This window comes from Somniosus microcephalus, chromosome 20, assembly GCF_052327205.1.
Source record: "Somniosus microcephalus isolate GS21.2 chromosome 20, FLI_Smic_1.0, whole genome shotgun sequence".
NCBI classification, from domain to species: Eukaryota; Metazoa; Chordata; class Chondrichthyes; order Squaliformes; family Somniosidae; genus Somniosus; species Somniosus microcephalus.
In genome coordinates, this window is record NC_141006.1 from 70860635 (window position 1) to 70887669 (window position 27035).

The window sequence follows — 27035 nt, forward strand, 5'->3', positions numbered from 1 at the left end:
TCTCCAACCAAATGGTCTGCTGTAACAGTCAAGCTTTTACTTGCGGGAAATAATAACTGCATTAAGAACTGGTGGAAATTAAAAGTTCATCGTATTCTCTGGATATTATTTGTTAAAGGTACACATCTGTGAAATTCTCATTTCCTGGGGATCACTAACCTGTTCAATTTTTTACAGCTATCACAGCAATTTTTTGTTTAATCTCTTGTGAAGCCCTGTTTCCTGGTGTCACGTGCTGATTGTGACAGTCTCTGATGCACCCACTCAATCCTTACTGATGCATTAGTACAGCCAATCAGCTGAATACCTTCAGGTCAATATTCATGCAGGATATACAGGCAGCAGTCGCTATGTTGTTCTGAAAATGATGCCTCCATGCTTGATAAGCAAAGTAGACAAGAACAGGTGAGTAAATGAATGACACGAATAGAATTTGGGCTGAGCATGTTTACAGCACAGGAAGGAGGCCATTCGGCCCATTGTGTCCGTGCCGGCCGAAAAAGAGCTCTCCAGCCTAATCCCACTTTCCAGCTCTTGGTCCATAGCCCAGTAGATTACGGCCCTTCAAGTGCATATCCAAGTACTTTTTAAATGCGATGAGGGTTTCTGCCTCTACCACCCTTTCAGGCAGTGAGTTCCAGACCCCCACCGCTCTCTGGGTGAAAAAAGTTCTCCTCAACTCCCCTCTAATCCTTCTACCAATTACTTTAAATCTCTGCCCCTTGGTTATTGACCTCTCTGCTAGGGGAAATAGGTCCTTCCTATCCACTGTATCTAGGCCACTCATAATATTATACATCTCCCCTCAGCCTCCTCTGTTCTAAAGGAAACCACCCCAGCCTATCCAATCTTTCCTCAGAGCTAAAATTCTCCAGTCTGGCAACACCCTCGTAAATCTCCTTTGTACCCGCTCTAGTGCGAGCACATGGGAAAGAGGGAATAACATAAGCAAAAATGATTCTTTTATAAATAACTTATCAATGCCAGCAAAATGTCATCATTTCTCACCCCTCCTCCTCTTTTGTCTTTCCTTCTTTCCTTTCACAAGGTGTTTACTCATGCTAGTGGAGGGTTGCACTGGCGCAATCAGCTCTCGAGTGCCTCGCTCAAAAGGCCATTCCTCATTTGGGAACCTTGACAGTGGGAGTCAGCAGGCTATTCAACCATGGGATCTATCACAGCCAAGCCCGATACTGTACACACCTGACATGCACGCTGGGGTGACTGGACAGCAGTCAGGAATGGGAACTCTGACTGATCTTTCCTTTCCAAGCCCAGGGACATTGGACAGTGGGCAATATCGCATTGGACACCGGGTACCGGCTCTACACCCCGCCCAATTTGGCCTCAATGGAAAGAAAGATTGGCTGTGGTGTATAGTGGGGGGGTCAATCCGTTACCACTCCTCCCCTCTAAGGATAAGGGGTAGGCCATTTCGGACGGAGATGAGGAGGAATTTCTTCACCCAGAGAGTGGTGAACCTGTGGAATTCTCTACCACAAAAGGCAGTAGAGGCCAATTCATTAAATATATTCAAGAAGGAGTTAGATATATTTCTTAAGGCTAAAGGGATCAAGGGATATGGGGAGAAAACAGGGACAGGGTACTGAATTTGGATGATCAGCCATGATCTCATTGAATGGCGGAGCAGGCTCGAGGGGCCGAATGGCCGACTCCTGCTCCTATCTTCTATGTTTCGATGTTTCTATGTTTCATGCCCCGCTGAAGTTGAAAGTTCCAGCGATGGAGTCCAAGTTTTAATGCCCCATGATTGAGATCAGCCAACGCCACATAGACCAGTAATCAAACTAGGGATCTTCATTGCTCAGCAGGGCAACAGCTTGCTTGTTTGGTGTCCTTTTCATAGAAAAATATCTCACGATTATTTTGATGCCAAAATGGATTTGGGAAAATGTTACCACACCAGGTGGCTCACTGAGACAGCAGAGTCATCCACTTTTATAATAGACAGCAGCAAGATACTGCGGACGCTGGAAATCGGAAATAAAAACAGAAAATGCTGGAAATACTCAGCAGGTCAGGCAGCACCTGTGGAAACCTTTCTGGTAAATGACCTTTCGTGAGAATGTCCACTTTTATGTCATTTTGTTCGTCCACAAAAACCATGTACTTGAAAATAATAATTAAACTGATAGAACGTTTGACTGTTCAGAGTGAGGTAAAGGGGGACCCTAATAGCAAAGTTCCCCCTAATTTTTTCTTGGGTGCGCGGCCCCTTTAAGGGGCTGTGTGGCCCAGTTACAGTTTCGCGCAGCACATGCGCGGAATTTAACATTGAAAAAGCCGATCCTGGGCTGTGCGGGACTGGCAGAGAGGGCCGCGCAGCTTAGAGGGAACGTTGCCTAATAGACTGCAAGGAAGTCACTGATTGCTGTTGGCTGGAGGTGTTTCTCAGCCAGTTTCTACAGAATTTACACAAGTCAACTGTAACCACCTTGGGACGTTTTACTACGTTAAAGGCGCTATATAAATACAAGTTGTTGTTGTTGTATAAGATAAAGGAAAAATGCACACAAAATTAATATCAAAATTCTTCCTTGTTGATAAAACTGTAAAATGCATTGCAAAATTTCCCATAATCATCATTAAGTGGCCAGAATGAGTTCTGTCAAAGCTTTTACTTGAAAAATTTCTACATCAACGTGAAGACTTAATAGTAAAATGCAATGGGTATACTTACCATGAAATAATACTAGTAAAATAAAAAACAGTTACCAAAAAAACATGGAACCATGAGCGCTCGGGGGTTTGTAGGCTGCCCTTTCACCTCTGGGCGCTGAACTAGGATCCAGCCCCAACATCTTCAATCTGCTAGCTGTAAAAGTCTTAAATGAAATAAATTTGGGCAATCTCAGTTTAGTTTCCGGCAACCAGTGCTCCATGGTGTAAAGTTGGCCAAAGTTCTATACATGGAAATGGCCTGGGTTAGGGGTTAATGCACATTATTAGGAGCTTTACTCCACATTTAATCGCTGTCGTGTATTGATTGTGAGTTTGACACCAGTCAATACGGTAATGTAATGTGCGAGTTTGACACCAGTTAATACAGTAATGTAATGTGCATTGCATTATGGGAATTACCCGGGAAAGCTGCAGTCAGCCATTTTAGAGAATAAAGAGAACATCGTAGTTAGAAGCCTGTCTGCCTGATTCTATGCTTGAATGCGTTCATACAACATTGGCGATGAGGATAACGAACGGAATCATTTAAAATAGGTAGTTGCCCAAGTTTTAGTTAGCTAGGATGGAGAAGACCGGCATTCAAAATTTTGCATGCTTCGCCGAGCCAGCCACGTTGGGTCCAAGATGGACGAGGTGGTTAACATCTTTTGAGCTTTATGCCGACGGCAAAGGACTCATTATCGACGATACCTCTACAGCTGCCACAAAGCAGAGGAGCTCTACTTCTACACCTAGCAGGACCAGATGTTCAGGATATCTTTTCGACTCTACCGGACACAGGAGAGCCAGCAGACTACACGGCGGCGGTTAGTGCTTTGAATCACTACTTCGTGCCCCAGGTCAATGCAGCATTTGCTAGACAGACTTTTCATAAGTTGTCCCAGAAGGCAGGTGAGACTGTGCAACAATTTGCTACTCGCTTGCGGCAGGCTGCTAAAGACTGTGCTTTTGGGGGGGATGCGGATAATCAAATAAGAGACACTATCCTGAGTAGGTGCACGTCAGCCTATGTGCGGAGGAAATTGCTAGAGGAAGGGCATGGTCTAATGCTCGCCCGCACGTTACAATTGGCCTCACTATGTGAAAACGTCGAGGAGCAGATGTCAGCCATGTCATGTACAGAGAAGGCGGAGACAGGTACTGTTCGTCGTGTTACACAGAAAAGAGGATATTATGCGAAAAGCTCGACAGAGAAACCAAAGGGAAATGGCGATAGGAACGAAAGGAAATGTTACAGATGTGGACACAGACCACATGGGCAGAGATCCGAAATGCCCAGCACGCGGACAAATGTGTCATAAGTGCAAGGGAAAGGATAATTTCTCCAAAGTATGCCGCACAAAGAAACACAGTGTGAACAATGTAGAGGAACAAAATGACTTTGCACTTGCTGTTACTGGAAATAACGTGACAGAGAGACTTACCTTTTGTGTGGGGGGAGTAAACCTGAGAATGTTAATTGATTCGGGTGCAACTAATAATGTGATAGATGAGAATACATGGGAAGGATTAAAGTCAGAACACATTAAGTGTCAGTCACATGTCCCTAAGACAGAGAGAAAGTTATTCTCTTATGTTTCTAGCCGACCACTGTCAATTAAAGGTGTATTCACATGTGGGATTACAATAGGTAAGAGAACTGAGCAGGCGGAGTTCATTGTGGTTAAAGGCCATGGAGAGCCGTTGCTAGGAAGGGAGACAGCCATGAAACTGGGAGTTTTAAAAATAGGCGCAGATGTCTCAGCTGTGGTAGATGTAAGACAGCTACTAGAACAGCGGTATCCAAAGGTGTTCCAGGGAGTAGGAAGGCTGAACACAAAACAGATCAGTTTGTATATCGACCCACAAGTGAAGCCTGTGGCTCAGCCACTCAGGCATATACCATTCAACTTAAAGGGGGCAGTAGAGGCCAAAATAAAACAATTGAGGGACATGGACATTATCGAACCTGTAACTGGTCCCACCCCATGGGTAAATCCTGTGGTTATTGTACCAAAAGCGGATAAGGATGTAAGGTTATGCCTAGACATGAGACGAGCAAACCAGGCAATAGTGAGGGAACGATATCCAATCCCCACCGTTGATGAGATACTCCAAGGTATGAACAGCTCGACGGTGTTTAGTAAGCTAGACCTGAAATGGGGTTATCACCAGCTAGAACTGACCCCTGAGTCACGAGAAATCACAACGTTTGCAGTACATAACGGAGTATACAGGTACAAGAGGCTGATATTCGGTGTATCTTCAGCTAGTGAGCAATATCCACACGAGATAGCTAATGCCTTAGCTGGAATAGAGGGTGTTGAAAACATCTCAGACGACATTATCGTGCATGTACACGACCAGGAAACGCACGACAGACGCCTGCATGCTGTCATGACCAGACTAATGGAAAGTGGACTGACACTAAACTCAGAGAAGTGCCAATTCAACATGGACCGATTGATTTTCATGGGAATCCTGTTGTCTGAAAAGGCCATCGGACCAACAGCAGAGAGAGTGCAAGCGGTGGCAGAAGCTCAGGAACCAGAGAATGCTACAGAGGTGAGGAGTTTCTTGGGACTCGTTGGGTACTGTAGCAGATTCATCCCGCAGTTTGCAACGCTATCAGAGCCACTGCGACGCCTGACGAGAAAAGACACACCATTTAAATTTGGATCACAACAGAGACAGTCATTCAGTGAACTCAAGGAAGAGTTGGCCAGAGCCGGCACTTTAGCATATTTTGATAAGGGTGCACCAACCAAGGTGATAGCAGATGCCAGTCCTGTAGGTTTAGGCGCAGTACTAGTTCAGGACCAACAGGGACAAGAGGTGCCAATATGCTATGTAAGTCGTAGTTTAACAGACTGTGAGAGGAAATACTCTCAAACAGAGAGAGAGGCCTTAGCTCTTGTATGGGCTTGTGAGAGGCTGCATCCATATGTGTATGGCCGAAAATTTAACTTGGTAACTGACCATAAGCCATTACAAGTGATATACGGCCCACACTCTAAACCCTGTGCCTGTATAGAGAGATGGGTACTTAGATTACAGCCGTACGATTTTAAGGTGATACACATTCCAGGCAAGCAAAACATTGCAGACCCACTGTCATGATTGCTGGGGGAGACAGCAAAACAGGAGAGACATTCTCATGGCTCAGATGAATATATGAGATTTGTAGCTGTGAGTGCGACACCAAAAGCACTCACTACTAGAGAGGTGGAGGAAGCCTCTGCTACCGACCAAGAGCTGATTCAGGTACGGAAGGCAATCACAAATGGACATTTTGAGAACTGTAAAGCTTATGCAGCAATTGCAAACGAGCTGTGCGTAGTGGGGTACCTAGTTCTTAGGGGAACACGCATCGTGCTACCCACAGTGTTACATGCACGAGCCCTGGTGTTAGCACATGAGGGACACTTGGGAATAGTTGGAACAAAGCAACATCTCAGAACCAAGGTTTGGTGGCCTGGCATGGACAAGGCAGCTGAAAAACACTGTAAAGCATGCCACGGCTGTCAGATAGTAGCCAGACCCGACCCACCTGAACCGTTGAGACCAACACCATTACCGGAGGGTCCCTGGCAGGATGTAGCTATAGACTTACTGGGACCCTTGCCATCCAACCACTCCATTCTTGTGGTAGTTGATTATTATAGTCGCTACTATGAATACGACATCATGACCTCCACAACAACAGAGAAGGTTATTGATAGTTTAGAGTCAATCTTCAGCCGTCATGGTTTGCCAATCACCTGCAAATCTGATAATGGTCCCCAATTCAAATCTGAATTATTCAAAGAATACTGTGAAAACAACGGGATCAAACACCTGAAAACGACAGCAAAATGGGTTCAGGCTAACGGAGAAGTCGAGCACCAGAATGCATCGCTGATGAAGAGAATCAGAATTGCTCAGTCAGAAGGACTAGATTGGAAACGTGAACTTAGAAAATATGTGACTGTGTATAGGAACATTGACCATGCCACGACAGGAAAGAGCCCGGCAGAGCTGCTCTTTAAATGGAATATGAGAGGAAAGCTGCCAGACATCACAGAGTCGCGCGCAGACATGGAAGTACGTGACCGGGACGCAGAACAAAAAGGCAAGTCCAAACTGTACGCAGATGAACAGTGGAGAACACAATACTCAGAGGTGGAAGTTGGCGACACGGTGCTGGTACGGCAGGACAAAGTGGACAACTTCACCACTCCTTTTAATGCCACACCGCACAAAGTTTTGAGAAAAACAGGGAGTCAAGTAGTAGTAGAATCTCCAGACGGAGCACACTACTCGAGAAACACTACGTTTGTGTAGAAATACAGAACCAATGGACCAAAGGAGACACTCCATGAGCAGGAGGAAACACAAGGGACTGAGGACAGTACAGTAGACCCTGACACACATACCACTGTGACACAGGCAATACCCACTGACACCAACATGTCAGACATACCCAATACAGCCAGACCTCAAAGGGTTAAAAGAAAACCCCAAAGACTGTCTGATTATGTCACAACATAAACTGTGCGAGAACTGCATGGGTGATGTTAAATGTTTAAACCTGGGAATTATTCAGTTGTGTGGTAAGACACAAGTTTGTAAAAAGTTTATAAACCAAATAAGTTATGCAGTGTTATTGTAAGCAACTGTTTGTAAATTGCAAGTTTGTTTCCAAGGAAAAGGGGGATGTCGTGTATTGATTGCGAGTTTGACACCAGTCAATACGGTAATGTAATGTGCGAGTTTGACACCAGTTAATATGGTAATGTAATGTGCATTGCATTATGGGAATTACCCGGGAAAGCTGCAGTCAGCCATTTTAGAGAATAAAGAGAACATCAAATCAAATCAACTTTTATTGTCATTGTTAGTGCACAAGTGCAGTACAACGAAATGTAGGCTTGCGGCTCCCGAGAGTGTACAATTTGGATTAGGACACTTAAACATTTCAACATACATTTGTACATATATATTAGCATAAATATGACCATAATAAAGTGCATCGGCAGATGTGCAGGCTTTAGTGTTTATTTGTGGAGTTCAGTAGGATGACAGCCCTGGGAAAGAAGCTGTTCCTAAATCTGGTCGTACGGGTGCGAATGCATCTGTAGCGTCTTCCAGATGGTAGGAGGGCGAACAGACTGTGGCTGGGGTGGGTAGGGTCTTTGATGATGGACCGTGCCCTCCGTAGGCAGCGTTTCTGATATATATGTTCTATGGTCGGTAGCCGGGTGCCGGTAATGCGTTGGGCGGTTTTGACTACCCGCTGCAGGGCTTTCCGGTCATGGGAGCTACAGCTGCCGTACCATACCGTGATACAGTTTGTCAGGATGCTCTCTATAGTGCAGCGGTAGAAGTTAGAGAGGATCGGGGGTGACAGATTACATCCCTTCAGCCTCCTCAAGAAATATAGGCGCTGCTGGGCCTTCTTCACCAGAGAGGAGGTGTTGAGGGACCAGGAGAGGTCTTCCTGTCTGCCTGATTCTATGCTTGAATGCGTTCATACAACAATCGCGGTTATACTTCACCCAAGAAAGAGATTTTGCTGACAAATGATATAAAGAAGTTGAAGCGGGGGGGAGGGGGGGTAACTTTAACCTAACCCGCCCAGAGGGAATGGAGCGAATTCAGGTCCTATGCAATGTTCCCTTTAATTTTTTTTTTGATGCGCGGCCCCTTTAAGGGGCTGTGCGGCCCATTCAAAATACCGTGCTTGCGCAGTTTTTCCTATTTAAAAGCCGGTTAGACAGCTGCGCGGGAGCTGCAGAGCGCTGTGTGGCCACGCGGCTTAAAGGGAACGTTGGTCCTACGCCTGTTTTATACCCTGCTCACCGTTACCCTGGAAACAGACTGTAAATCGGATGGGATGTAAAACAGCCATCTGACCGGAACTCACTCCATTCCCCCTGGGCAGATTAAGTTAAAATGATCCCCTGAAGTCTTTCACTCCCTCGCAACGATCTCCTTCACCTTTAAAGGGCAGGACATTTCAGCTAAAAAATTTAAATTCTGTAATCCAATTGGCTGAGAGAATACATTAATATATTTCTAAAATAAATACAGGAGGCGCTGCGGTACAACAGTGTAGCCTGTTAATCCCAGTACAGGTTCTTAATGAGGCTTATAACGCTTAGTTCATTTCCATATTTACCATGACCTAGTTTTGGATGAATTGTATTTTGTTGTAGAAACCAAAAGCAGTATATTATCAGACAAATGGAAAATTTGTGACAGTAACCTTTTTGTAAAGAGTATGCCCCATGTAGTCTCTCGACAGCTTACTTGTTATATGAACGAAACATCTTGATATCAGCAGAATGCAAGGTCTGGGGGCTGTTACATTCTGCTCATACTCCAAAGAGAGAGAGGGATTTGACTATATTTCGATGTCTACAGCTCTTATTTTCCCAACAGCAAGCTTTGAATAAAATTAGACAGACAATCCGTAATCTGACACTCAACCAAACAGAACTGTCATGTGAGATAATTTGTTTGGTTTGATCACCAACAACCCCAAGATCCTCTACCCCATATCTCCATGGCAACCATCCTCTTGGAAGCCTGCAACAACAAAGCTCCATCCCTTTCTCAGATCACCTGAGGATGCCGGACCACTATCGTATCAGTTGGGTGCCATTAACAGAACAACGCCAGATAATGACGATCTAATATAAATTCCGGCTGTGAATTTTCTCATGTGCATTCCAACGCAAACTTAAAACTCAGCACTTATTCGTGTTGTACCAGCGCACACAGTGAAAGTGAACGGCCCAGAATATAAATCGAAAGAGAATGCATTCACTTTGGGGCAGGCATTGGAACTGAATGCTGTCGACGTAGGGAACGCTAGCAATGGGGTATAACCCCAGCCCCCCCCCTTTAATATCCCTGCTTGGCAATGAGTATGACTCAGAGCAAGGGGCACTCTCTGATTTAGCAGCTTGTAGCCAAACAATAGGTGTAAATTTATCTTATTGACTGGAGCTGCTGTGCGACTGGCAGCACTACACACAAAGCAACCATTGATGAAAACAGCGCCATGGAAACCAAGGTAGCTTTGCAGAGCACAATCACTCACGCACGACACTCAATAACTTCAGTAGCAGTTGAAGTGGGCGATAATGGGAAAAAAGTGCTGGTCCTTAAGTTAAGGATTATGGCCTCAACGGGCGTTTCTGTTGCCACTCAGGCAAAGAATGTGGTAGTCTTTAAGAACGGAGACCCTTTCTTCACTGGAAGAAAGCTTGTGGTCAACCAGAGGCAAATTCTAACTTTTGAGACTTTTTTAAATGAAGTAACAAATAACATCCATGCTTCCGTGGCTGTGAGAAACATTTACACACCCCAAGGGGGGCACCAGGTCCGTGAGTTGAATGATCTACAGAATGGACGTCATTATGTGGCTACAGGATTTGAGAAGTTTAAGAAAATAGAGTAAGTGCGTTTATGCTATTCTGGCTCAATCTATACATGAACTAAAGTTGGTGTTTTTTTTCAGAGTTTGAGAAACTTGGTGCTTTTTTTTCATAGAATCGTAGAAGTTTACGGCACAGAAGGAGGCCATTCGGGCCATCGTGTCTGCCGGCTGAAAAAGATCTCTCCAGCCTAATCCCACTTTCCAGCTCTTGGTCCGTAGCCCCATAGGTTACGGCACTTCAAGTGCATATCCAAGTACTTTTTAAATGTGATGAGGGTTTCTGCCTCTACCAACCTTTCAGGCAGTGAGTTCCAGACCCCCACCACCCTCTGGGTGAAGAAATTTCTCCTCAACTCCCCTCTAATCCTCCGCCCAATTACTTTAAATCCATGTCCCCTAGTTATTGACCTCTCTGCTAAGGGAAATAGGTTCTTCCTATCCACTTTATCTAGGCCCCTCATAATTTTATACACATAATTTTTCAGCATTAATGTACAATTTTTTTCACTATTGCTTATTTGAAGCAGTTTAATCTTAGGAGTCAAGTTATATTGAGATTCTTGTTTACATTGGGCCTTGGCAATGGTGCCCTCCTGCATTCAGTTAAAGCCGTGTGATTGTATGCTATGTTATGCATTATCACTGTCTAGGGCGTCCCATCCAAGGGATAGTCCATAGATGAGTCTTGAAGCCCCCAAGTTTCTGGTTGAGACACAAGAGGGCAAACATTAAATGTTAGAAACCATGACTTAAAATACAACAGAAATGTTAAAAAAAATTAAGCAAGAACATTCTAAAATGTGCAGTCGCTGTTGTAATGTAGTGTGCCAGCTGTATTGTCCAATTCCCATTTCTTTAGTGAATAGTTTGAATCCTTGGAATAATAAAAGGTTAGAAATGTTTTATGCTCCAGAATCAGCGGATTGGTTGTGTAGCAGAGTCCTGGTAAGAATGACCATGGAAAAGCTGATTAACACTTCGATCTGAATTTATCGGGATGGAACTACATTGAAAACAATAAATTAGGTTGTGGTCCCTCGGCATGCAACTAAGGTGCAGTCACTACCAAAAAGTCAGTGATGCTGCATGTGTGCCCCCTCAGGCAAGGAAAGTTGGGTGGTGAAGCGAGACTGAAAAAGGGGGAAAAATAGATATTAAATGGGAAATAAGAAAAAAGAAATTAGACACAAAGTTGATCTTGAACTATTCGTGTGAAATCTATTGTGGCAGTCTATGAAAGTCAAGGATATAGACATTTTATTCCAATTTAGTGCAATTCTTTTAAATTCTATCTGCACATTGGCCCAGATATTGTGTAATGATAATGGTGAGGCTACCAGTGCTCGCCGTTGTTGCAGGGTAAATCTGAATAAATTTATTTTAATTTTTCTGTCTGTCTCTTTTATCTCTCTCTCTTAATCCCATCTGTATTTCTCAATCTTTATTTCACTTTCTCTACATCTTTTAAATGTAATTTATAATTCCTGCTTTATACTTCCTGGTTTGGACACTTGCGTGTCTCAGCGAGGATTCTTCAATCTGATTGGTGGAAGAGCCACGCTGTTGCTTTCCCTGTTCACACGCGCCACAGACCACCTGTAGAAGGCGCCGTGCTAGAAAAGACGCCGGATTCGTGGAGATCTCCACCGACAAGCCCGCGAAAAGCCTGTGGGCAGTTGTCAGCGAGTGCCGTTCCTTCGCCACTGACCGCAATATCCGGGCCATGGTTTTTACTTCCGATTGGTGACTTGAAATTTAGTTGTAAATCGTACGAAGAAAATGCTTATTTTATGCACTGGGGAAGATGTCCTGTGTTCTGTATTTGTAAAGAAATTGTAAACATATATATATAAAAAAAAGAAAATCTTGTGATTTTGCTGTAAGTAGTGAAAAGAGAAAAATGCTTCATGTCACCCTCCCAGACGACATTGCATCCAGCTTCATTCCATGTCATGTTTTCTTGTGGAACAGTTTATTTTTCTTTCCACCAAAATACTGCAAAGAAAAATAAATACATAGAAACATAAAAGATAAGGGCCCAGAAATTCGGGTCTCCACGGGTGAGTACGCATGGGTTACTCACCCGTAAGCCCAATGGAAGTGCCGGTTTCATGCATGCACTGCGCATGCGCGGGAAACCGGCACTTCCGTTCCCCTGAAAGAAGGGGTTCAGAGGTGGAATGCGTGCGCAGGAGAGGCAGCGCGTGCGCATCGAACTTACGTTTTTTTTGCAGGTTTTCCCGGGAGGGTAAGTCTCCAGGAGTTACATTTTAAAAAGCAGGCGCAAGGCCTGCTTTTTACAAGGTAAGTGGTGAATTAATTAAAATGAAAACATTTTTTCCACAGGTTTATTATTTTTAAATACTTTAAAGAAAGGTAAGTTTATTTTTAGCCCCGTTAGAAAATGTAATTTTTTTCCCAAAAATTTAAATTATTGTTTAAAATAGTTATTTCATGTAATTTATAGTTATTTTAAAAATGTGATTTAAAAAAAAAATTATTTGAAGCTTTAGTGATGTTTTGGGGCTTATAGTATTTATAGGTTTGACAGGTCTTCCTGTCAAACTTATGAATGAAGCATTCCCTGCTACCATTGGCACTCCATGGCCCACGTGATCCCAGGGGACGCATCGAACTAACTGCGCCCTTGGGATATGCAAGCACTGCGCACCAGCAGTTGGAGGAGGCCCAGGATCGGAATCCCACGCGGGCCCACAGCTCAACAGCCGGCGCGGTAGGTAAGTGCAGGTCGGGGGCTTGCACCCGCGGGAAGCCCCCGACCCGAATTTCTGGGCCATGGAATTAGAAGTGGCCTACTGGGCTGTCAATTCAATTGCTTTCAATAGACAGCATCCTCATGATGATTGGAGAGAATATTCAAAGAATAGTAGATAATCACATCCAGACATTTATTTTCTACCTTCGTCCATTGATGCACATTATTAATGTTTTATGTTTCCTGTTTCAATGTGTATAACTTTATATCGTTCAAATATAAATCCATCTTCTATTCCTTAACCCATCTGATAAATTTGTCTAGATTCCTTTTGAGTGCTTTCAACCTTCTTCATAGTAATCACCTTACCTCCTGGTGTGGTGCTATCAGCTCGTTTGTAATATATCATCATTAAAAGTTCCCTCCACCGTATCATTTATGGATAGTGTAAATAGGAAAGGACACAGAACAGATCGCTGCCGCGCTTCAATCATTAATTGTCTCCCACAGAAAGTCTTGCATATTTCACTCCTGCTTTCTATTGCCAAGATGCTATACCGTCCAGTTAGAAAACTTTTCTTTAATTCTAGGTGTCAACATTGCCTTTAAAAGCCTCACATGTGGAACTTTATCAAACACCTTTTGAAATATAAATGTATCAGTTTAATGTTTCTTCTTTGTCCTATTTTAATTATAATTTGTAATGAATCAGAAGTGTTGAGAACAAATATGTAAGAAAAAACACTTTATGAGAAGCAGTTTATTTGTTAATTACATTTTGATCAATAATAGTATAATAAATCAATATTTTATTTTCAATTTTTGTATAAAGAATTTGCATTTATACAACGCCTATCACAACCACCGGACATCCCAAAGCGCTTTACAGCCAATGAAGTATTTTTGAAGTGTAGTCACTGTTGTAATGTAGGAAACGTGACAGCCAATTGCGCACAGCAAGCTCCCACAAACAGCAATGTGATAATGACCAGATCATCTGTTTTAGTGATGTTGATTGAGGGATAAATATTGGCCAGGACACCGGGGTAATTAAAAGTAATTTAAATTTGCCTCCACTATTTTACCAGATTGCCCGGTCCATAAGTTTAGGTGGCAGTACAGTTTGTTAACAAACAGTTAAGTGGCTGAGTGAACCTGTGTGGTACCGCGACTAATCAGCAAAGACCTGGAGGATCAAGGATCAATCAAATTTACCCAGCAAATATCAGTGTCACAGAAAGGTAATGAAACTGTGATTAATTAGAACTGTTTCTGGGGCGAGGAATTCAGAATATTCAATTTGTGTGATAGATTATGTCAAATTATGGTTTAGCTCTAGGGATATCTAAGGGACCACGGCTATCAAAAGCAGCTTTGTATCATGATTAAAAACAACATGGTAAAGTAGAATTTTTTTGGCCTTTATTGCAAGAGGGATGGAGTATAAAAGTAAGGAAGTCCTGTTACAACTGTACAGGGTATTGGTGAGACCACACCTGGAGTACTACGTACAGTTTTGGTCTCCTTATTTAAGGAAGGATAGACTTGCATTGGAGGCAGTTCAGAGAAGGTTCACAAGGTTGATTCCTGAGATGAAGAGGTTGTCTTATGAAGAAAGGTTGAGCAGGTTGGGCCTATACTCATTGGAGTTTAGAAGAATGAGAGGGGATCTTATTCAAACATATAAGATACTGAGGGGGCTCGACAGGGTAGATGCAGAGAGGATGTTTCCTCTCATGGGTGAATCTATAACTAGGGGGCATAGTTTCAGAATAAGGGGTCACCCATTTAAAACTGAGATGAGGAGGAATTTCTTCTCAGAGGGTCGTGAATCTGTGGAATTCTCTGCCCCAGAGAGCTGTGGAGGCTGGGTCATTGAATACATTTAAGGTGGAGATAGACAGATTTTTGAACAGTAAGGGAGTCAAGGGTTATGGGGAGCGGGCAGGGAAGTGGAGTTGAGGTCAAGATCAGATCAGCCATGATTTTATTGAATGGCGGAGCAGGCTGGAGGGCCGAATGGCCGACTCCTGCTCCTACGTCTTATGTTCTTATGCTAAATTCTGATTGGCAAAGTTCAGTTACCAACACTTAATACACACATACCACATTTAAGTGTATGCTATTTTTATGCTGGCGTTAGTTATCCCATCAGAATTTCTACCCTTATAATCAAAGTTTGGTTATGAAACCCAAGATGGTAAAAGTTAATAAAGTATTTTGGAGTTTCATCCTCTGGTAACCAGTTAAAATAACAACTGCTGTCGCAGTGACATTTAATATGTATTGAGCATGATTGCACAGGTTGGACTGTGAATATATCATAAATGTAGTCGTGTCAGCCGTGGTTCAGCGCGCTCGCCTCTGGGTCAGAAGGTTGTGAGTTCAAGTCTCACTCCAGAGACTTGAGCACAAAAATCTAGGCGGACACTCCACTGCAGTGCTGAGGGAGTGCTGCACTGTCGGAGGTGCTGTCTTTTGGATGAGGTGTTAAACCGAGGCCCCGTCTGCTCCCTCAGGTGGATGTAAAAGATCCCACGGCACTATTTTGAAGAAGAGCAGGGGAGTTCTCCCCAGTGTCCTGGGCCAATATTTATCCCACAATCAACAATACTTAAACAGATTATCTAGTCATTATCACATTGCTGTTTGTGGGAGCTTGCTGTGCACAAGTTGGCTGCCGCGTTTCCCACATTGCAACAGTGACTCCACTTCAAAAGAACTTCATTGGCTGTGATGTGCTTTGGGATGCCTGGTGGTCGTGAAATGTGTTATTTAAATGCAAGTCTTTCTTTGTTTTCTTTTTACCAAAAACAGATTAACTGGTCATTTATCTAATTTTCTGTTTGTGGGACCTTACCTGGTCACCATGTTTGTGAACGTAACAACAGTGACTGCACTTCAAAAGTAATTCATTGGTTGTAAAGTACTTTTCGATATCCTGAGAATGTGATAAGGTGCTATAGCTACATTTACATTATATCTAAATCATTTTGACACAAATTGTATACAACTATTCTTGGGCAGCTCCTCTGCCAATCAAAGAAAAAAAACTTTGCCAAATACTTTTAATGAAGACAGTTTAACCTTTGTATCCTTGTTGTGATTTTGCAAATGTGATGCTTCTGTGTGTGTCTGATCTCATTATTATGCACAGTGAAAGCGGTTGTAACTGTGAAACTTTAACAAGTGTAAGGTGGAGTAGAGTAGAGCAGAGTATCTAGCTCCCCGCCACTCACTTTCCCCTTTATTTTACTAACAAAATGCGGCACATATACCTTCCAGCAAAAACCATTCTATCCTTTCATGTTTCAAAATAAAAATTTGTGCTCCATTAGCCTACGATTATCCTTGATTAATAATTTAGTTAACAAGCTCCCACTTGTAATTGAGAGGTAGTCTGTGCAATATACAGGTGCCTAGTCGATTCCCTAATAAGTCCTAGTTACATCAATGAACGAACAGTCATTCTATTGAAAGAAAAGAAAGACATTTCATGACCTCAGGACATCCCAAAGCGCTTTACAGTGTAGTCACTGTTGTAATGTAGGAAACGCAGCAGCCAATTGCTATACCGCAAAGACGAGAAGGGAGGGAGGAATCGCGTGAGGGCTGGGGGGTGGTCGGGAGGGGGGGGTGCCGCTGGAGGAGCACAGGGAGGGCCGGAGGAGCGGGGGGGTTGGGACCAATCGGGGGCCGGAGCGGCTGATTGGGGGGCTGGAGGAGCATAGCGGGGGTGGGGGGGGGAGGCCTCCTGGGGAGGGTCGGAGATCTGGTGGGGGGGGTCTCCGATCGCTGGGGGTGGGTTAGGTAGGGACACTGGATCCAGGCAGTATGTGTCAATGTACTTGCCTCCTGGATTCAGCAGTCCTCGCCTTACTTTAACTGGCGGATTTCATGAGACCTGCAAAACCCGACCAGCTGAAGTTAAATTCAAAATGGAGATTAAATCTGAGGTACAGAGCCTCATTATAATATTTAAGTGGGCGACTTACCTCCTGTGAGTGGGATGGCTGCCTATCCCCTGTCCTGCTTCTGTTAAAACCGGGTTGGGGTCAGGATTCAGATTTTTAACACTTTAACCTCCCACTCGACCCGAACCCACATGGTTTTTTGGGGGTTATAATTCCCCCCATTATTTCAAACTAGTAGCTTGGAATGAAATTGATAAACCGTGGGGGGGGGGAAATTCGGTACCTTAGCGCCTCCCGTTAGCACCAGCAGATGGCGGTAATGGGGCGCTAATGCAGTCGCACCGGGGCGAGGCGAATCCAGTGTCACATAACAAATTCAGCCCCCCCATTGTACCACCAGGGACTTCGACGCCAGGCAGATCATGACGTCAGTCATGTTGCTACCTACCTTAGCGCCTCGACCAAACAGTGACAGGGAGAGCTGGCGTGAAGCAGCCAGAAGCCGGCTCCAGGGACGTTATTTAAAGGGATCATGAGTAATGAGTTGCAGCTGTAGGTTAGTGCAGTTTCAGTGCTTCCTTGTCAGCTTCACATTGTGCAACAGTTTAATTCAGTAATTTAAAGGTTATTTTGTATCAGAAGTGTTGTGGGAACTAAAAGTAGCTACATTTATTCTTTAAAAAATCAAACCGTTACAGTTGGTTACATTAATGGGGGCAGTCGACCTCGCCCTCCAGGATCTACGGTGGAGGGAGCGGAGGCAGTGAGATAGACTGAAGCATGTGGCTAGAGGGAGGAGAATGGCCATGAGGGCTCTCAACAGGAGGCCTTATCCTCCAAGGGTATTCCAAGAGCACTTCTCCTACCTCCAATTAAGTGAGGAGCAGTGTATTAGAAGGCTCCGCTTCACCAAGGAGCTGGTCATAGAACTCTGCCACCTCCTGCAACCAGACCTCGAGCCTTAGACCAGGGTGACCACAGCTCTCTCTGTGGCAGTCATGGTCACCCTCAATTTCTTCACCAGCGGATCCTTCCAGTCTGCAACAGGAGACATAGCTAACATCTCGCAGTTCGCCGTCCACCACTGCATCCGGGAGGTCACAGAGACTCTCTACAGTAGGAGAAGGGACTACATTTCCTTCTCCATCACCAGAGAGAAGCATGGCAGATGCAATATAACGTGGAGAAATGCGAGGTTATCCACTTTGGTGGCAAAAACAGGAAGGCAGATTATTATCTGAATGGCAATAGATTGGGAGAAGGGGAAGTGCAACGAGACCTGGGTGTCCTTGTGCACCAGTCGCTGAAGGTAAGCATGCAGGTGCAGCAGCCGGTTAAGAAGGCAAATGGTATGTTGGCCTTTGTAGCGAGAGGGTTCGAGTACAGGAACAAGGATGTCTTGCTGCAGTTGTACAGGGCCTTGGTGAGACCACATCTTGAGTATTGTGTGCAGTTTTGGTCGCCTTATCTGGGGAAGGATGTTCTTGCCATGGAAGGAGTTCAGCAAAGATTCACCAGGCTGATACCTGGGGTGGCTGGAATGACGTATGAGGAGAGATTGGGTCGATTGGGCTTGTACTCGCTGGAGTTTCGAAGAATGAGAGGGGATCTCATTGAAACTTATAAAATTCTGACAGGACTGGACAGACTAGATGCAGGAAGGATGTTCCCGGTGGTCGGGGAGTCCAGGACCAGGGGTCACAGTCTAAGGATAAGGGTAGGCCATTTAGGACAGAAATGAGGAGGAATTTCTTCACCCAGAGAGTGGTGAACCTGTGAAATTCTCTACCACAGAAGGCAGTAGAGGCCAATACATTAAATATATTCAAGAAGGAGTTGGATATATTTCTTAAGGCTAAAGGGATCAAGGGGTATGGGAAGAAAGCAGGGACCGGGTACTGAATTTGGATGATCAGCCATGATCGCATTGAATGGCGGAGCAGGCTCGAGGGGCTGAATGGCCTACTCCTTCTCCTATCTTCTATGTTTCTATGTTTCTAGGATGAGCGTGCATGTGGCTTTGCCAGGATAGCGAGATTCCCCTTGGTGCAGGACGACATTGACTGCTCCACGTGGCTTTGTGGGCACCATATAACAATCCTGACATCTTCCGTAACCGCAAAGGCTACCATTCACTTAATGTGCAGTTGCTGTGCGACCACAGACAGCGAATCCTCAATGTGAATGCCCGCTATCCTGGCAGCAGCCACAATACTTTCATCCTGCGCCAGATCTGTGTGCCAGCACTCTTCCAGCCACCACATCAAGCTCACGGCTGGCTGGTTGGGGACATGGGTTATCCGCTCCCCACCTGGCTCATGACTCCCCTCCGCAAGCCATGTCGCCACCAGGAACATCATTGAGCAGACCATTGGCCTGCTGAAACAATGGTTCCGCTGCCTTGACCGCTCGGGAGGAACTCTCCAATACTCAACTGAGCGGGCCTCCCATTTCATGGTGGTCTGCTGCATGCTCCACAGCTTGGCCATCATGAGGGCCCAGCCCTTGCCACCAGGGATTGCGGGACCACCTCAGGAGGAGGAGCAGGAGAAGGAGGATGAGGAGGAACAGGAGCGAGGGAGGAGGCAGCCACTCAATCGGCCTTCCAGTAGGGTGGTCTGTGATCGTCTCATCAGACTGCGGTTCCAATAAATTAAACCCCAGATCCCCGTTGCTCACCACATCCCCATCATTCCATCCCTGTCATAGGCCATATCACAGCGCAAAGCTAAAATAAGATACACCACAAAAGAATCCAAACTGAATTAATAAATTTATCAATAATCAGTGAACACATGTTTACAACAGCAATATTAACTATTCACTCTTGTACAATTCCTTAGTGCCTCTAGTTTTTTTTAACTTTGTTATTGGGATGTGGGTGTCACTGGCAAGGCCAGCATTTATTGTCCATCCCTAATTGCCCTTGAGAAGGTGGTGGTGAGCCACCTTCTTGAACCGCTGCAGTCCATGTGGTGAAGGTGCTCCCACAGTGCTGTTAGGGAGGGAGTTCCAGGATTTTGACCCAGCGACGATGAAGGATCGGCGATATACTTCTAAGTTAGGATGGTGTGTGACTTGGAGGCGAACTTGGAGGTTGTGATGTTCCCCTGCGCCTGCTGCCCTTGTCCTTCTAGGTGGAAGAGGTCGTGGGTTTGGGAGGTGCTGCCGAAGAAGCCTTGGCGAGTTGCTGCAGTGCATCGTGTAGATGGTACACACTCAGCCACGGTGCGCCGGTGGTGGAGGGAGTGAATGTTTAAGGTGGTGGATGGGGTGCCAATCAAGCGGGCTGCTTTGTCCTAGATGGTGTCGAGCTTCTTGAGTGTTATTGGAATTGCACTCATCCAGACAAGTGGAGAGTATTCCATCACACTCCTGACTTGTGCCTTGTAGATGGTGGAAAAGCTTTAGGGAGTCAGGAGGTGAGACACTCGCTGCAGAATACCCAGCCTCTGACCTGCTCTTGTTGTCACAGTATTTATGTGGCTGGTCCAGTTAAGTTTCTGGTCAATGGTGACCCCCAGGATGTTGATGGTGGAGGATTCAGCGAGGGTAATGCTGTTGAATGTCAAGGGGCAGTGGTTAGACTCTTGCTTGTTGGAGATAGTCATTGCCTGGCACTTCTGTGGCGTGAATGTTACCTGTCACTTATCAGCCGAAGCCTGAATGTCGTCCAGGTCTTGTTGCATGCATTCATTATCTGAGGAGTTGTGAATGGCACTGAACATTTGTGCAGTCATCAGCAAACATCCCCATTTCTGACCTTATGTTGGAGGGAAGGTCATTGATAAAGCAGCTGAAGATGGTTAGGCCTTGGACACTGCCCTGAGGAACTCCTGCAGCGATGTCCTGAGGCTGTGATGATTGACCTTCAACCACCACAACCATCTTCCTTTGTGCTAGGTATGACTCCAGCCAGTGGCGAGTTTCCCCCCTGATTCCCATTGACTTCAGTTTTACTGGGGCTCCTTGATGCTACACTCGGTTAAATGCTGCCTTGATGTCAAGGGCAGTCACTCTCACTTCACCTCTGGAATTCAGCTCCTTTGTCCATGTTTGGACCAAGGCTGTAATGAGGTCTGGAGCCGAGTGGTCCTGGCGGAACCCAAACTGGGCATCAGTGAGCAAGTTATTGGTGAGTAAGTGCCGCCTGTTAGCACTGTCGATGACACCTTCCATCACTTTGCTGATGATTGAGATTAGACTGATGGGGCGGTAATTGGCTGGATTGGATTTGTCCTGCTTTTTGTGGACAGGACATACTTGGGCAGCTTTCCACATTGTCGAATAGATGTCAGTGTTGTAGCTGTACTGGAGCAGCTTGGCTAGAGGCACCGCTAGTTCTGGAGCACAAGTCTTCAGCACGACAGCCGGGATGTTGTCGGGGCCCATAGCCTTTGCTGTATCCAGTGCGCTCAGCCATTCCTTGATATCACGTGGAGTGAATCAAATCGAATTACTGTGCCTTTGCCTACTCTAGTACACCTACAAAATGTTGGCCCAGTGGCTGCAGCAGGGCTGGTGGAAGGCTGCTGAGTGTCCGTGCGGGAGACTGGAAATGATGGGCTCCATGGTGTGCACAGAGCCTTGTGCAATGTTGGTGGCGGATTCCTCCACGCTCCTTACAATTGCCAAGAGACTCTCAGGCACCTTTGCCATTGCACCTATCATCTCCGTGTGCATGCCCGTCACCCTTCTTCTAAACGCCTCCCCATCGAAGTCCTCCTTTGAGTCCTGTGCAGCAGAACTCGCGCACGAACTTGCCCTCCGGGGAGCTGGCCCCTGAGCTACCCTTTCCCCTGGCCTTGCTCCAGCCCACTCATTCCCAGTGCATCACCCTGTGCAGATCCCGCTACTATACTAGCCTCTAAAGATCGAGAAGTGCCAGTATCTGAGCTGGTGCCTGCGGGTAAGACATGCGGTGATGCGATGTGTTCTTCCTCCTCCTCTTCTCCCCCTCGCTCTCTACGGTGCCCTCAGGGACAGGGTGCTCAGGTGCTTGCTGATTATCTGAAATCATAAAGGCACAAGAGTCGGGTTAAGGTGGGGGGAGGAGGGCAGGAAGGGAGAAATGCATTAGCTGGAAAGTGTGAAATGCTTGTGGGGTGAGGGGGAAGTGGGATGTGAGGAGAAGGAGTAGGGATGAACATACCATTGTTGTCCCCAAGGGGGTCAATGTCGCCGGTGGCCACGGTGCCCACCACCTGGCACCCAATAATCTCCAACACTCGATTCTCCAGCGCAGACAGTGGTTGGGTGTCGGCTGGTCCCCCGCCTGTGCGCTCTTGCTCCCTCCTGTTGTGAGCCACCTTGGCCTGCAAGAGAAAGTGTGTGAGTGAGTGTGGAGCAATGTGTCTGGGTGAGGTGCCTGCCATAGTTGAATAGCTGTCATTGTGTTTAAGGTGTGAGATGTGGGTGTGAGTGTTGGTCGGTAGAGATTGTTGGTGGTTGAGTGCTGGGGGTGTGGTGCTTTGGGCAGTGTGTGAAGACTGAGGCTCAGGTGGTGGTATGTAGCATTTGTAAAGCATTGACTCACCCTGACCACCTGAGTGAAGTCGTTAAATTTCTTCCTGCACTGTGTGTGGGTCCTGGGGACCACAGTGCTGCCCGAGACCTGCTGGGCTACCTCCCTCCACGTGGTGTGGAAGACTTGCGGCGAGAGCCTCCTGCCACTTGCCAGGTAGAGCACCGCCCTCCGTCACTCCACAGTGAACACCAACGCCTCCAATGCTTCACTGGAGAATCTGCGGGCTCTCTCCCTGGGGCATGGATCTGCCATGAGTACAGCTGCTTCTGTCCTCCGGTTCCTTCTCCTTGACCAGCTGCTGCTTGCTGAGGCAGCTGCACAGCAGCAATGCCGAGAATGAGGTTCTACAGCATCAATGAACCTCCCCTTTCAGAACTGGAAAAAGCCTGTGGCAATGACGACTTGCGATTAGACTGCACGCAATATTGGTTAGCACTTTGAGTGTAACGCCAATGGGTTTGGGCTTTAAGGGGGAAAAATTCAGTTGGTTTGTGCCTCCTGTTAGTGCCTTAAGAGGGCGCTACTGGGGCGCAAAGCAACTAGCGCCCGGGTGCGGCGATGTTTGCACCGCTCACGAAATTAACTAGACATTTTGCGGGGGCGTTAAACACTACCGCCACGATCTCCTGCACCGGCAGATCATGATGTCAGTCGAGTGTGCAACGCCCCGGTAGTGCCCCGGACCGGATATTGAGTGGTGCCCCCTGCCTTACCACCTGCTGCTAGCAACGACAGGTTGAGGGGAGCGTTTTGCAGTCAGAAAGAGACTGGGGGAGCGCTATTTAAAGGCAACCGCTTCCTGCCTTTTTTTGTTGGTGACATTTTTGCACCACGCATTCTGAGAGAGAGAGAGAGAGAGACTTCTGGAGAGATTCAACGCTGTGTGAAGGAGTTTTGGGTATTGAGCAGCACTTTGCAGGTTCATTTTGATTTGCCCTTCCTTGTATCGATTTAGAAGAGACTGTGGGGGCTGCACTCTGAGCTCTTTCCCTGGGTCTCTCCACTGTTCTTTCCAGCAGATTTGATGTACAGGTCTCTCCAGGCCGAGATTCAAGGCTGCAATGAGCAGGGTGTGGATGGAGAGCAAAATCAACCCTCCCCTTTAAGATAAAAACAGAAAATGCTGGAGAAACTCAGCAGGTCAAGCAGCATCTGTGAAGAGAGAAACAGAGTTAACATTTCAGGTCGATGACCATTCGTCAGAACTCCCCTTTAAGAACTGGCCGGCGCCAGTGTGTCTGTGTTCCATTGCTGACTGACATCACATGAGCTTCGCCAGCGCTCTGAGTTAGCGCCTCGCTCCTCGGCCTTTGCGCCTTAAGACAGGTGTGAAGCGCCTGATTTAGCGCTCCAATCACCTCCAGGGGCGATAAAAGCCAAGTTTGCCGTTGGAGGCGATAATTAGCGCCAGGCGCTAAACTTTGCGCACGGCCAATAATGGCGCCCCAAACGGGGCGATACTGAGTTTTTCCCCCTAAGACTTGATTTCGCACTCCAATCATTTCTTTGAGCAGTGAGAATAAATTTTGCATGCAGTCTAAAGCATCGGCGCCTGGTGCTAATTCTTCAACTTTTCTAATGATACTGTGGCGGAGCCACTAAGGGACTCCGATCAAATGTATATAATTCCCTTTAACAATATGTTAACTACAGCCTGAGTCTGTATCTTTGTATATACTGTTTGCATGTACAGAGCGCGGTCCCTTTAAGAGCGCAGGCAAACGCGATGACATCACGCCGTTCATCACGTGATCCCCCATCGGCAGGAAAAACGTGATGACGTCATGATGCCAGCCACGGGACCGTCCAAGCAGTCCTCGTGGAGCTTCAGAACTGACTAGACCTGCATTCGTAGTTTTCTTGCATCTGTTTGTTAAACTCAATTAGTTTCACATTAAACATCGTTTGTTTGGTCGCCTGAGTCGACCTCAATCTCTTGATAGGAACTAGACATTCCTACATTGGTGACCCCAACTTTTGCGAACGGTTTTCGCAGAAGGAACAAAGCATGGAAACGAACGCCGTTGCATTGAAGCTACCGCAATTCTGGGAGCAACAAGCGACCGCCTGGTTCATCCAGGTCGAAGCCCAGTTTGCATTACGGAACATCGTTGTGGATCAGACCCGATATTTTTACGTGGTCTCCGCACTCGACAGCTCCACCGCGTCGTGGATCGTCAGCCTGCTTGAGAACCCCCCGGACGACTGCAAGTATGAAACAATCAAGGTGCGGTTATTACAGGTCTTCGGGCTCACGAAGTCGGAGCGCGCCCGCCGACTGCTCGCTATGCCCGGCCTTGGGGACTCCAAGCCATCTGAGCTCATGAGCCAAATGCTCACGCTCCTTGGCTCTGAACCGGAATGCTTCCTCTTTAGGGAGCTCTTCCTCAGTCAGTTACCGAAGCAAATACAAGCTGCCCTGGCCAGGTCCGAAGTCTCAGACTGCGCAGCGCTTGCTGCCAAAGCGGACAAGATTTTCGCGGTGACGCAGCAGTACTGCGCTGCCACGAGGCGCCCATCCCCCACAGACGCCACCCCAGCTCCTCAACCTTCGGGGCTGTGCTCCTACCACGCGCGGTTTGGCGCGAAAGCCAGATGTTGCCGCCCTCCCTGCAGCTTCTCTGCCCATTTGGCTGGGAACACCGTGTTTTCCAAGTTGGATCTGGTCCGAGGCTACCACCAGGTCCCGGTACACCCGCAGGACATGCAGAAGACCGCAGTCATCACCCCATTCGGCCTTTTTGAATTTCTGAGGATGCCTTTTGGGTTGAAGAATGCTGCCCAGGCCTTCCAGCGCCTCATGGACTCCGTGCTGCAGGACCTCAAGTTCCTTTTCGTCTATTTAGACGACATCCTCGTGGCCAGTCGAAATAAGGAGGAACATATCGCGCACCTACGCACCCTCTTTCGTCGCCTCAGCCAACACGGCCTGATTCTCAACCCGGCCAAGTGTCAATTTGGTCTGCCCCACATTGATTTCCTGGGACATCGCATTACATCGGAAGGAGCAGTGCCTTTGCAAGCAAAGGTAGAGGCGGTGACGTCATTTCCGCGCCCGCAGACCATCAAGGCCCTGCAGGAGTTCCTCGGGATGGTAAATTTTTACCACTGCTTCGTGCCTAAGACAGCTCTGCTCATGCAGCCCCTGTACGAGGCCCTCAAGGGCAAGTCTGGCAAGGACCTGGTAAGCTGGACGGTCGACATGGACCGGGCGTTCGTTGACACAAAAAGCGCCCTCGCCAACGCGACCATGCTGGCGCACCCGCTGCCAAGTGCCACCATCGCCCTCATCTTCGACGCGTCAGACTACGCCATCAGCGCAGTGCAGGAACAGTGGGTAAATGGAACGTGGCAACCGCTGGCATTCTTCAGCTGTCAACTACGGCGAAACGAGCGGAAGTACAGTACCTTCGACCGGGAGTTGCTGGCTCTTTTTCTGGCCATCCGCCATTTCCGGTTCTTGCTGGAAGGACGTCCTTTCACTGCTTTTGTAGACCATGTGCCACTTACGTTCGCTATGGCCAAGACTGCCGAACCATGGTCAGCCCGACAACAGCGTCAGTTAACGTTTATCTCTGAATTCACTACTGATATTCAGCACGTGGCCGGTAAAGACAACCTGGTGGCGGATTGCATCTCCCGTGCGACCGTTCAGGCAGTCCAGCTCGGCATCAACTATGCCCTCATGGCTGCGGATCAAGCCTCAGATCCAGAGGTGCAAGCTTACCGAACCAGCCCCTCTAGCCTCCAAGCGGCCGACGTCAAATTCCACGCCGCAGGCACCACGCTACTTTGTGACTCTCTGTAGGAGATCCTCGCTCTATCGTGCCGGTCGCCTCGTGCCAAAAAGTGTTTGACGCCATACACGGGTTGTCACACCCTGGCATGAAGGCCTCGCAAAGGCTGATGTCGTCCAAGTTCGTTTGGCGGGGCATGCATATGGATGTCCGCGACTGGGCCAACACCTGCGTGGTCTGCCAAAAGGCCAAGGTGCAGCGTCACGTCAAAGCTCCATTGGCCACCTTCGCTGTTCCGGAGCGATGGTTCGATCACGTGAATGTGGACCTGGTGGGGCCACTTCCACCTTCTCATGGGTTTACACATATCCTTACGATGGTAGACCACACCACTAGATGGCCAGAGGCAGTTCCCTTGTCATCCACCACTTCGGCAGACGTAGCCAGGGCATTCATCTCCTCTTGGGTCGCCCGTTTCGGGGTACCGGCGGACATCTCTTCTGATCGTGGACCGCAATTTTCCTCTGAGCTCTGGAACGCAGTGGCTCAGGGGCTCAGCATCAAGCTACATCGCACCATAGCCTACCATCCACAGGTGAACGGCCTGTGCGAACGGTTTCACAGGTCGCTCAAAGCCGCACTGAGGGCCAGCCTCCAAGGCGCTGGGTGGGTGGACAGGCTACCATGGGCCCTGTTGGGTCTTCGCACGGCACCCAAGGAAGATCTTCGCGCATCCTCGGCAGAGCTCGTCTATGGCCAGCCGCTATGCGTACCAGGGGATTTCCTTCTGACTCCAACAGAGCCATGGTCTGCATCCAATCAACTCATCAGCCACCAGGAGGCAGCCAGGTGTTTTGCACCAGTACCAATGTCGCATCACGGCTTTCAGAGCTCCCACGTCCCAGCAGAGCTGAAGAAGGCCGAATATGTGTTCATCTGCCATGACGCTCATCGGGATCCGCTCAAGGCCCCTTACACTGGTCCTTTCTGTGTGCTAGAGCTGGGAGACAAAACTTTCTCGGTGGATATCGGA

At 47.1% G+C, this 27035-nt stretch overlaps 1 protein-coding gene across 2 annotated transcripts in view; it reads left to right on the forward strand.

Annotated features, from left to right (window-relative positions):
- The first annotated feature begins 9764 nt into the window (after nt 1–9764).
- Nucleotides 9765–27035, forward strand: part of dcdc2b (doublecortin domain containing 2B) — an 84654-nt gene continuing 67383 nt past the window's right edge. For both annotated transcript variants that reach the window (XR_015072951.1, XM_085962961.1), the window contains exon 1: nt 9765–10125. Coding sequence is in view for 1 of the 2 variants with exons in the window: in XM_085962961.1 (XP_085819087.1) it covers nt 9848–10125 (278 nt within the window). In the remaining variant the exon portion in view is untranslated. The remainder of the gene's footprint in view (nt 10126–27035) is intronic.